Source organism: Lolium rigidum, chromosome 5 (assembly GCF_022539505.1).
Source record: "Lolium rigidum isolate FL_2022 chromosome 5, APGP_CSIRO_Lrig_0.1, whole genome shotgun sequence".
Taxonomy (NCBI): Eukaryota; Viridiplantae; Streptophyta; class Magnoliopsida; order Poales; family Poaceae; genus Lolium; species Lolium rigidum.
The window spans coordinates 245,887,426-245,899,745 of record NC_061512.1 but is presented as its reverse complement, the minus strand read 5'-3'; the positions used below and the strand labels follow the sequence as shown (position 1 = coordinate 245,899,745).

At 46.7% G+C, this 12,320-nt stretch overlaps 1 protein-coding gene across 3 annotated transcripts; it reads left to right on the top strand.

Moving 5' to 3' along the window:
* The first annotated feature begins 6,518 nt into the window (after positions 1-6,518).
* On the top strand, positions 6,519-11,593 carry LOC124657884 (DNA-(apurinic or apyrimidinic site) endonuclease 2-like). 3 transcript variants are annotated; one of them, XR_006988912.1, is made up of 11 exons: positions 6,519-6,773; positions 7,105-7,213; positions 7,327-7,563; positions 7,686-7,771; positions 7,871-7,986; positions 8,830-8,910; positions 9,106-9,309; positions 9,388-9,539; positions 10,267-10,967; positions 11,106-11,247; positions 11,335-11,593. XR_006988912.1 is itself a non-coding variant. In XM_047196360.1 (10 exons), exons 1-10 carry the CDS (start codon positions 6,663-6,665, stop codon positions 11,181-11,183), a joined length of 1,875 nt encoding a protein of 624 aa, XP_047052316.1. In that variant the 5' UTR covers positions 6,519-6,662; the 3' UTR covers positions 11,184-11,593. The 3 variants fall into 3 exon arrangements, 1 of the variants encoding a protein (XP_047052316.1); XR_006988911.1 differs by having other exon boundaries at positions 11,332-11,593; XM_047196360.1 differs by having other exon boundaries at positions 11,106-11,593.
* Positions 11,594-12,320: the final 727 nt, after the last annotated feature.

Genomic DNA, 12,320 nt, shown 5'->3' with positions numbered 1-12,320 from the left:
GGCTTGTCGATTCTTACAAAAATAGATGCATGTATTTCACCATTAATACGGAATTCTTTGTGTTTCACTTCATTAGAATTTTTCGGTTGACACAACCTTTCCAAATATCTCTTGTTTTCGTACGGGACAATCAAGAAAACTATGGTGCACTTTCAATCCTATTGGACTCAAGTGAGCATGATATCATAATCTTATTTTTTCCCCTTAACCTTGCATTCTTGAAATCTCAAGTTTCAAAGAGACCTATCATAGAGAATTTCCATTGACCAAACCTCTTGAAAATATAAAATTCCTTTTGTATGTGCAATCAAACAAACTTTGTGTTTTCTTGTTATTACATCTTCGAAAATACCGGAAAATAGGTACTTAATCCTTGTGGATTTGATAACACAAAAGCAAGGAAAACAATCATTTCTTTATTACCCCAATCATGATGATTTGTGAGTTTATTTATGTTACTTGGCTGCAAATAGTACTAGTATTTATTTTTACATGAAAATCATTACATGATATTACATTTTAGAAGTTTACTTAATATTACTACTCCCTCCGATCCATATTATTTGATGCTAAAATGAATATATCTACAACTAAAATTTGTCCAAGTACATCTATATTAGAATCAAGTAATATGAATCGGAGGGAGTATAATAAATGATAAAAACAAGTTCATTACACTTTCATTAAAACTTTTGAATTCTACTTTTTTCCCAAAAGTACACCAATCTATTGACAAACATCAACAGTAGCACAAAAAAGCTCTAAACGTAATAAAAATTACAAAAATATTTTTGAACCACCTAATGAAGTCTATAAGTACTAAAGCGAGCCGAAGGTGCGTCGCCGTCCTCTCTCCTCCCTCACCAGAGACGGAAAAAAGTTTTTCATAGTAGAGCTTATTGTAGTAGACATATAAAAATTTGTCATGCTAAGGCCCCAAAGGATCAACACACTAGAGCAACAACTATCAACTATCGCCAAAGATGAGAACCCTAGATCGAAAGAGCTAGACATGTAACCACACCAATTGACACGAATATCGACCGAATCCCAGGAGATCCGAATGGAAGACAGCTCCACACTCCTCCGCCGACGCTAGATGCACCACTAAAATGGCGATAGGGTGGGAAGCATCTTATTATGATTTTGAGATGTAGCTGCCACCTCATCATCTTGAAGAAGACTCAACAAATACCTAAAAAAAGATTGAAACCCCCCGCCGGTGAAAGGCCGTGCTGCGCCACACCTCCAAAGCCTCAAGGCCACCGGAGATAGGGTGGACCAGAGGCGTCGCCAGCGAGGAGGACAGAACTCTAGATTTTTTTCCGGAGCGCCTCCTCATTCTCCCCGTGGTACATGAATTCTACTTATACATAACAAAACGTATTGATCAAAGTTGCATGTCACGTTTTAAAATTATGTTTTTCTCAAGTAATTAGCCTTTGAGATTCTGATGCGATTGTTTTTCCAAAAATTGTTTCTTCTTTGATCTTCTTATTAAAACTTTGCTCCGTGTGAGCGGTGGTGGGTTCGGCGGTTAAGTGAAACCCAGCATGCCCAAATCTCATCCTTGCAGCTCGCATCCGACGGTGTATGCGACGCGCAAGCCTAAGCGGTCGGCTGAATTGGGCTCACACTGCTGCCGCCGGCGCGGGCCAGGACTGGACATTTCGCCTGTACGCCACACGACTCGCCGGCACGGCGGCACCGGCTATCTCGTGGCCCGCTTCGGAGAAGCGTCGAGCGTCCCACTCGAGTCTACCATGGTTCTCACGAGCCTCCTCCTCCCACCACCGGCGGGGATGGTGAAGATAGTGACGTACAACGTGGACGGGCTGCGGCCGCGGGTGGCGTAGCATCTAGCATGGCTCGCTCCGTCGCCTCGTCGACGCCGACATCATCTGCTTCCAAGTATGGGCGTCCAGCCGATTGCTGATCCCCTTCTCCTGCCCAATCTACCATTTAGGCTATGTATCATGGGGTTTTTGCCAAAAAGGACCACCCGTCCCAGTGAATTGCTAGAAAGGAACACCTCCGAACGGAATTTCCAAAAAAGACCACCCTATACGTGGCGGCAGGACCCCTAGGCGACACGTGGCGACATGTCGCCGTGTGCCGTGGCGGCAGGACCTACCGCCGGCATTGGTGGCGGCACGGTACGCCGGGGCGACCCCATCAGCCGGCCGGCGCGGGAAACAGCACGGTGGTGGGCCATGCTGCCACACCGTGTGGAGGCATGCTGACGTGGCGGAGCACCTCGCGTGGCCAGCGTGGGAAACGGCGCTATGGTGGGCCATGCCGCCACACCGTGTGGAGGCACGCTGACGTGGCGGAGCACCTCACGCGGACGGCGCGGCAAACGACGCGGTGGTGGGCCATGCCGCCACACCATGTGGAGGCACGCTGACGTGGTGGAGCATGCGTTGGTGGCATGTGCCTTTCCATTCGCTTGCGCCGTCTACTGCAGCCTGTCGCCTGTGGCTGTGGCGGCACCCGCCTGCCGTCTCCGTCCGTGGCGGCACGTGCAACGTGTCGGCTGGCCGGCGTGCCGCCACACTGCAGGTGGTTCTTTTGTCAATTATTTTCAGAGGTGATCCTTTCTAGCAATTCAGTGGAGCAGGTGGTTCTTTTTGGCAAAAATTCATGTATCATGTGTCAAGTCTGAACCCTAGCTCTTAGCAGTTTGTAGGCAACCGATTGTGTCCCGGGAGAAGCAGCAGTACGCCAGTACCTAAGGGCATCTCCAACCGGGCGACCCAAACGGACGCGCTGGGCCGTCCGTTTTGGGCCGTTTGGGTGGCCGAACGGACACCCGGACAGCGCCCCGCGTCCGCGTGTCCGTTTGGATCGCACGCGGCGCCCAACGCGCGGACGCACCGCATATGTAATAAAAAAAACATAAATGAAAATAAAAAATAAAAACAGCACAAAATAAATATAAAGTACTGGTTAGTTAAACTTAGCCCTATTTTGGGCAATTTTTACACAAAAGAAAGCCCTATATGGGCTTTAAACTAAAAAAAGAAACCCTAGTCGGGGTTTGCGAGCATGGTGGCCGCCGGCGTACTACCCCCGGTAGTACTCGTCGTCGTCGGCGTCGATGACGACGACGCCCCCGGCGGCGACGCGCCGTTCCGGCTCGAAACGCCGGAGGGCACCGGGGACTCGGCCGGGGCTCCCACCGCGCCCTTTCCCGGGCGGAGTGCGGGTTCGGCGGGCTCGCCGGCCCGCGCGAGCCGTGCCCTCCGCGCGGACTCCCCGCCGGAGCTGCTCCTCCGCCGCGGCCTGCTGCTCCGCCTGCAGCCGGACCGTGGCCAGGCGCTCCTCCTCCGCCAGGCGCGCGGCCCGGCGCTCCTCCTCCTCCCGGAGCGCCGCCTGACGCGTTGCCTCCTCCTGACGGCGCGCCAGCACGAGGAAGGCCCACGCCTCCGCCTGGGCGTCCTCCTGGGCCTTCCTGGCCGCCTCCTCCAGCGCGGAGGTGCGCAGCGTCTCGGCGAGGTGCGGCCATTTGGCCAGCTCGTCGAGGTCCTGCTGCTCGCGGGACGCCGCGAGCGCCGCCTGCAGCTCCGGGTCATTCTCCTCCTCCTCCTGGGGCTGGTGCGGGGCCTGGGGCTGGGGCTGCTCGCCGATGTAGAGGCCGCCGGGGCGGCGGCCAGCCCGCGGTGCAGGTGTGCGCGGCCGCGCGCGCGGCCGCGCCGTCGCGGATGTGAAGCACGTGCGCCGGCGCGCATCGTGGTCCACCTCGAACCACAAGTCCTAGTTGGGACTTGCGTCGCCGTACGCGGGGTCCTCGCCGGAGGTCCGCCGGCGCCGCGCGCGGCGCTCCGGATCTCCGCGACGCGGGCGCGGCCGGAGCCCGGGATGGGCGGCACCGGAACCCGATCCGGGCTCAGGTGCCGGCCCGGGGGGAGGTGCACGTCCCCCCACGGCATTGGGACGCCGGCGTCCCAGAACATCTGCGCCACCGCTACGGTGACGTAGATCCGCTCGCGTCTGGGCGTCGCCGGCGGCCCCATGGCGAACGGCGCCGGCGCCGGCGCGACTGGCCGACTGCTGCCGGCCTCGTGGTCGTTCGCGGATGGCGAGAACTCGCGCTTCGGGGCCATGGCGGCGCGGAAGCTTCGAGCTCGTGCGGCCAGAGTGGAAAGTGGGGACTGGATAGGGACAGTCCCCTTCCCCCGTCCACATTTAATAGGACTGGGGCACCGCCAGGTGGGCCAGCCAGGCGGACCAGGCGGACACGCGAGGACGCCGCGTGCCATCCGCGGCCACGCAAACCCGGCCAAGATTTGGGCCGGGTTTGCGTCATTCCGGACGCCGCGGCCGTCCGTTTTTGCGGTGCTTCCCCGCGTTGGGCCGGGTTTTTGTCCGTTTGGACCCATCCGGACGCGCGGGCGCCGGATGGGTCGCCCGGTTGGAGATGCCCTAAGACTTCCGGGGTCTAGATCGAACCACACCACCACGTGCCTAATGGTCGACCGGGCAACCGGCTAGCACGTTGATCCGTTCTCCCCTTTCGATTCATCTGCAGCAGCATGCTAGCTAGCACGTTGGAGCTCCAATGAAGCTTGGTTCTTTCACCCGCGTTTTCTGGTGGTTCCCACAATTCATCCCTGCTAGCAGACCTCCTAGATTGTGGGGTTAGTTGCTGTTTGTTGGGCTATGTGGAAACTCGGGAACAAAACTTGCTTTGAAGACATATTGATAACAAATATTTTTGAATTAATTAGTTATTCCACCGTGTTATTGAAACACTGGGCAGGTTTACATAATGAAAAGGACGCGGAGGATATTCGTGCTGGCGCTGGTGGACTATTGAGGCTTGGTACAACTGCCAACATTGGTGGAAGTCGATCGGCTACTGATCAACACCGGCCTCTTCGCTTGATGGATGCGGGGAGAATCGACGATGAAGCTGAAGATATGGAAACGGACGATCGTGATGCTGCAAATGCTTGATCTCTTTGGGTTGCTTGTGGGCAATTGCTTCGTTTTGCTGTGCAGTTTCATGGAAGGTTCTATAATACGATAATATGTGGTAGCAAAAGTTTGTATGAAACTCCTAGGTCCCTCCCTTCTCGAACGCTAATAGTAGGTGGAAGGTTCTGTAATAAGATAATATGTGGTAGCAAAAGTTCGTATGAAACTCCTAGGTCCCTTCCTTCTCGAACGCTAGTAGTAGGCGGTGCTCTCCCCCCTGCTGTTTTTACTTTTGGCCCCAGGCCTTGATACTATGTTTTTCGTTATCTCTCTGGTAATGAAAATCGATCCATGCAGATCGCTTGGAAAAAAGCTAGCACGTTTTGGCTTCGAAGCTAGGTGCTCCCGAGTCGGCGTGCAAGAGATGGTGTCAGAATTGCCAGCACGGGACGATGACCTTTGTACCGATAGGACATTTTCAATGAAATGCTGATCAAACTTTAAATGATTTATACAACCTATTTTCCTTGAAATGTACTCCCTCTGGTCTACTTTTAATCGACGTGATAAACATAGGTAGGTAGGTCATTCGGGTGTGCATGGCTCATGTAGATTTATTACGACCGGAGGGAGTACTAGGTATTACCATCCAATGTTAAAAAATGAACTTATTGGGTTGAGGCTTGGAAGAGGAAGCTTTTGAGAGTGAACAATTTCTTGCGACTGAACCTTCAGGAAATACATGTTCTCTGGTAGGTGAGACTTCAGAACAATTTTAACTAACCTACTAGCTCCCTCCTTGTATGTATATAACCCTATTTCGGGTCTGATTGAATTGAAGAACAAGAGTCGTCCACACATACTTGGATATGGAGATCACGATAGCACAAACACAAATGGAGAGCAAGTGGAAAATTCACAGGCTCATCGATTCAACCTTTGGGCTGGGAGGTATAGGGAAAAACACTAGCTCGTGAAACCCACGCTAAAGCAAATAGTTTGGTTTATTTTGAGCCTTGTGCAGATACCAAAGCACTTTTTCTAGGCAGGGATGTAAAGGGATACTATACCGTTGGTGTCATCCTTTTAAATTCACCGGCGCCATTGCTTATTATTTTTTAGTCTACTTACCTATCATCGGTGCCATTTGACACCACTGAGCATACACTAGCTCCGCCCAATCAACGTAGATGGGCAAAGCAAGCAGAATCCCACAACCAAGGGGCCATCTCAGAAAATCAAAATAGTTGAGAAGGCGCGGATGGACTATCATTTACTTTCTATTCGTTAAAAGCTAAAAGCAGTGATAAAACCATGATCTGTTGTACACTTGCATGAAAACTTTTGAATTCTACTCGCAAAACAAAAAGTACTGGTCAAAGGTGCATATCACGTTCCAAAAATAGTGAGTTTCTCAAATATGTTGGATTACGTTTTTTTCCAATATGTTCCTTCGTTGAACTTTTGATTTTGTTTTCCCGTGTGAGCGTTGGATGCAAAAACAGAGCACGGGCTCAGATGAAGCTCGCATCGGACGGTGCACGTGAGGCGTAAGCAAGCCTAAGCGGTCCGCCGGATTGGGCTCACTGCCGCCGCCGGCGCGGGCCGGGACTGGACATTTCGCCGCCGCAACGCGAATCACCGGCCATCTCGTTCTCGGCGTCCGCGTGGGAGAAGCGTGGAGCGCCCCGGTCGAATCTGCCGTGGTTCTCGAGAGCCTCTGCCTCCCGCCGGCGGCGGGGATGGTGAAGATAGTGACGTACAACGTGAACGGGCTGCGGCCGCGGGTGGCGCAGCACGGCTCGCTCCGCCGCCTCCTGGACTCCCTCGACGCCGACATCATCTGCTTCCAGGTCCGGATGATTGCTGATCCCCTCCTCCCCACCACCAAACCTATACGCCCAATCTGCCATTTAGGCTATCATATGTCTGAACCCTAGCTCTTAGCTTCGTGCGGCTACTTGCCAAATGTTACTACTTCACTCACTACAGTTTGTTCGCAATTATGTAATCGATCATACAGTTTTTGCTCCATGAAATGTGGATTCACCATGGTTGCATTGTATCACTAGGCATTGCTGCTTGATCTGTGTTCATTGAAACACACAGTTCAGTTACTAGAATCAGTAGGGTTAAGCCCGTGACTCGCTTCAGCTGACCGTATCAATGTTTGGTGCGCTTCAGGAGACGAAACTGTCGAGGCAGGACTTGTCTGGGGATGTCATAATGGCGGAGGGATACGAGGCTTTTATTTCGTGCAATCGTACCTCGAGAGGGCGTGGAGCATACTCCGGTGAGTCGCTTTTAACTCATGTTAATTCATCCGAGTATTCTGATCGGCTGTTTTTGTTTAAAGTTATGCTGAATGCTTCATCCTGTTTTTGTTGATTAATTTATGTATTTTAGGTGTAGCAACATTTTGCCGGGTAACATCGGCATTCTCCAGTCAGGAAGTTGCGTTGCCAGTAGCAGCTCAAGAAGGCTTTGCTGGATTTCAGGGCTCTGCAAAAGACAGTGAAACTATTGGGGATTTTGTACTTCAAATGCCTGTGGAAGAGGAAGGTCTTGGTGAAATAACAAGAGAGGAGCTACTCAGGCTGGACAATGAGGGGCGATGTATAATCACTGACCATGGACATTTTGGTAAGCCACTTCTTGCCTGGAAAGGAGGACTTCATGACTTCCATGTAATAAGTCAATATTTTTTTGTCACATATCTGATTTGTTCTCTGTATGTGATGACATGCATCACACTATCTGTGTAGTTCTTTTTAATTTATATGGCCCAGCCATTGGCGAAGATGATGAAGAAAGAGTTCGTTTTAAGCTACTATTTTACAAGATACTGCAGGTACTTATGTATATCTCAGTTAGTATACTGCTGGTTGTAAGATCATGTTAGGTTAGTTAATAACTTCTATTAAACTGCCTTCTTCCAAAAATCTTCTAGAAACGATGGGAATACCTATTGGCTCTGGGGAAGAGAGTTTTCATCGTTGGAGATCTGAATATTGCTCCTGGTTCTATAGATAGGTGTGACGCCCCTCCTGGATTCGAGAAGCAAATGTAAGCTCCCTTTCTTTTCCTTTTATTGCAATTTGTTTGCATCTGCAATGGAGTTATGCAGGGAAAGGTTTTCTGAGCTGCATATTTTTAGCAAATGAAAATTAAACAAATAAGCTCACCAGTTCTGTAGAGATGACCAGTTGTTTCATTAAAAAATGATGTAAATGCTCTGGTGATATTTTTCTCTGCGCAAATTTCACTAAAATACTTGTTGCTATTTTAATTCAAGAGGTCTTTTAGGATATTGTGATTGAACCGGTCAAAAGCATGAGAAACAACTGTATCTCACAAAACTATGAGATGTATAGTTTTTTACCCGGATATCTCTAGGGTCACCTATGATATCTTTTTATATATGAACAGAGTATATTTTAACTGGAATCCTATCCACAGGCTGCATGACACCGACCTATATCTTCTCTACATTTTCCTATAATAACTGGATACATTTTCTGCATGAAGGCTTCAAGCTCAGTAGAATTTCTTGATAACATCTACAGTTAGGCTTCGAACTAATTTCCATAAGAAAGGTTTCAAACTAATGGTTTGCAGTCTGCTTTCAGCTTTCCATGAATGCAAGTATGCTCCCTGTAAAGTACATGACATATATCCTTGGTTTCTTCTATAAAATTTTGATATGCCTTGCTAGGTGAAGGCTCCAAGCTCAGTAGAAAAATAGAAATTGTTAGTAACAATGGAATACAGCAAGGCTTCAAACTAATGTTTTGTACTAGGCTTTCAGCTGGTGATGATTGCATTTGTCTGCTCTCTTTAAAATAAATTTAATCATGGAATCACTCAGGAATAACAATAGCTAGTTAATTATCCTTTTCACAATTCAAGGTTCCGGGAATGGCTGAGGTCCATGCTAAGAGAGAATGATGGTCCATTTTTTGATGCTTTCAGATCAAAACACCCTGAAAGGTATTGCAAGTCCTCTTTTTTACTTGCTTACATATGTGCCACTCCAACCTATTCTACTCTTGATTTCGTAAGTTTGGTATACTAGTTTTAGTTTGTCCATGCCCATGGTGTAAATACATATTTCACTATTGGGTACGTCCCCAGAAATGTAAGCAGTACTATGACCGCATGACTTGGTGCATTTCTTTTATGCAGGACTGGAGCTTATACTTGTTTTAATCAAAAAGTTGGAGCTGAAGAATACAATTATGGTTCTAGAATTGATCACATTCTAATTTCTGGTTCCTGTTTCCATAATTGCAATTCTGTGGACAACCATAGCATTTTTCACTGCCATGTGGAGGATTGCGAGATAATGAATCATTTCAAAAGAAGTGGGGATACGGAAACTATCTCAAAGTAAATAAGTGAACACTTCTTTTTCCGACAGCAAAGTGGAGAACATACAAGATATGCTCACTATTGTTTTGTCAACAGGTGGAAAGGAGGGAGAAGTAGTAAACTAGAAGGTTCTGATCATATTCCAGTGTATATTATATTGAATGGAATACCTGAACTTCCAGTCCATAATACCCCATCATCAGCTGCAAGGTATCTGCCAGAAATCCGTGGACGGCAACAGAGTATAGGTATGCAATATTTGTGGCATGTAACATTTTCCATGCCATGTACTGATTTCTAACCCTCCAGTATACAAAGCTAAAACCAGGGTATTATATTGTCATTCTGCTAACGTAGCCAAACTTGGCGACTTAGCTTCCCATCACATGCATGACTGTTACTCCTATACTTTGTTACCTGTGAACACTATCTTTAGCTATTTTACTTGACAACCCACTGAAAATATCTTTTATTTCTTCCCTTATATTTGTAAGCAACTGTCTGTATTTTATAATATTCACATGAAGGAATTCTCTCCTTGGTTGGATACTACATGATTGGCTTGATTATTCACTTCAAGACAAGTGTACATGCACATTAACTACTTCAGTAGATAAGATATAAACAATATGAGTTTATGCAAATTAACTTCCATACTATTCACCATTGAATTTTGAATTTTTACAATAGTTGATTAGAGTTTCTAGTTTCCACACCATACCTTGTTCAGACAACACTGCCCTTCATTATGCCAACTAACTAATATTTCTGTACTGCGATTTGTTATATTAGGCTGTGATACACCCCCTTAAATGATAGATTAGTTTTACTGTTCATTTTATATTAGGCTGCGATTTGCTTATACTTGGTAACACAACAACTCCTGGTCTTATGTAAAGGACTGTACTTGCAGGCACAAGGAATACCAGTTGTAGTACATATCATACTGACCAATTGTGTTACTCCAACATGCAGTATCATTCCTCAGTAAAGGGAAAATTTGTGAAGTTGAAGGTGGCCCAGGTTTAAATATGTCCCAGGATCAAGCAAATGAAAGCTGCTGTACTGATGACCTGGAAAGCAAAAGTATATTCAAGGAAGAATCACCAACTGGTATAACCGAGTTTTCTAAAGGTGGTGACCTTCCTAGTTCTACGTCAAAGCGAAGGAATCTTGATCATTGGATACATGAAGGCCCAAGCGGCAACTCCCAAAATAGTAATGCAACATTACTGGCATCACATGGTATGAAAGCTTCTTTTTCTAGCATCAAGTCTATGTCAAACAAGAAGAACAAACATAATATATCCTCACAGCCAACAATCAAATCATTTTTTCGAAGACCAGAGACAAGGGCAGAGGATGCCAATATCAATAGCTTAGTTAGTGCAGCAGATACAGTACCTGGTATGCATGAATTATGTTATCCAAAGGATGATAGTCTGCCGGAGAACATTCAGTGTACAGCTGCAGCTGAAGTAGATCAGGACAGCTCTATATCATGTTCACTTTCAACTGACAACTGTAATGTTGCAACATTGGAGTGGCAAAGAATACAACAGAGAATGAAGATGACCCTACCACTTTGCAAAGGACATCGTGAACCTTGCATTCCAAGGTCTGTGAAGAAGGGCTCCAATATTGGTCGCCAATTCTATGTCTGTGGCCGTGCTCAGGTACTTTAACTTCAGAGTTTCGTACTCAGCCCATATAAGAGGAACAGTCATAATATGCTGTGCAGATTTTGAACATTTCTGTAGAAGGATGTAAACAATCGATATTTTAGAGTGACCACCATGTTTCTATATTTACAGGGACCTTCATCAAATCCAGCAGCTAACTGCAACCATTTTCAGTGGGCCTCTGTAAAATCTAAAGGAAAGCGGCAATGACTCATTATGTTCGTCATTTGTTACCGTCAGCGTGCAGGTCAAAGGGCTTCTTTCAGCCCTTGCTGTAAGTAATATCAGCAGTTTGCTGCTGTTGTTGCTTTTGTTAGACACTTTAGTTTGTTTTTATGCTAACCTCTTTTTTTCCCAGTAGCCCTGGACACTTGTCAGCTTGATCTTCCTGCGAGTCTGCACCTGCCCTCATTTTGGAAGCAAGATGGTCCTGATTCAGTGCGAATTCATTTACTAACAGAGGTACATAGTTAATCCTTGTAGATTTCTAGTTAGATGGCCACTGTACTCAGTATCCTCTGCCTTTGTTGTAACTTGTAAGTGAATCAGACAAAACATGAGTCGCTGTTGGGTGACTAATAAAATGCCACTTGGAGCCCTCTTGTGGTTCTGTTTGTTGAGTCGTGGCTAGCTGCTTATCTTTGGAAACTAACCTGGAAAATTCAACTGAACTCAAATATATATTAATAGTTGTGATGTAGCTAATTTTAAAATTTGGTGCTGTAGCTAATGTTGGAGGTATGCATCTAAATGGTGCCCGTATTATGTAGTCTTGTTGTTGTGCATCTTTATCAAGAAATAAGTATCATTTGTGATGGGGGTCTACTGATACAGTCTATTTCGGACGCATATGCATCAAAGGATACAAGTCTATTTAATCTTCACCAGGTGGCATGCCAAGGCAGGCTCGTGTTTAGCTTCTTAATTCTTATTATAAAAATAATAACATAGGGGGATTTAACAAAGAAGAAGTAGCATGCAATCTGCTCATCTGCATTCTATTCATGAAAACACCTGTACTGACCAATAACCACCATGTGAAATGAATTCGTGGTTGATTGTCCTACATTTCCAGTAGATGGGTATGCAATATGTTGGAACAGGAAATGTTGTATGTCCGAAAAGGATTTGATGGACCTTACCTTTTCTAAAGCACCGAAGTATCCTTTCACCTCGTGAAGCGCAATTTTGGATATCTGGTATCTCCTACTTCTGCTAATATTTGGCGTTTGCACCTATCTATTGTTATGAATTCTTTCTGGGGAATATAACTTTGTTTTGGAGAGGTATTTTTTGGGGATAGAAACTGTTTGCTCCTCCTCCATAACTGCAATGTCCTCCGTCGAT

Excerpts from the sequence above, each read along its gene's own strand:
- LOC124657884 (XM_047196360.1), top strand. The coding sequence starts at position 6,663 with ATGGTGAAGATAGTGACGTACAACGTGAACGGGCTGCGGCCGCGGGTG. Across the intron at positions 7,214-7,326 it reads AGGGCGTGGAGCATACTCCG|GTGTAGCAACATTTTGCCGG; the intron begins GTGAGTCGCTTT and ends TATGTATTTTAG. Across the intron at positions 7,987-8,829 it reads CCTGGATTCGAGAAGCAAAT|GTTCCGGGAATGGCTGAGGT; the intron begins GTAAGCTCCCTT and ends TCACAATTCAAG.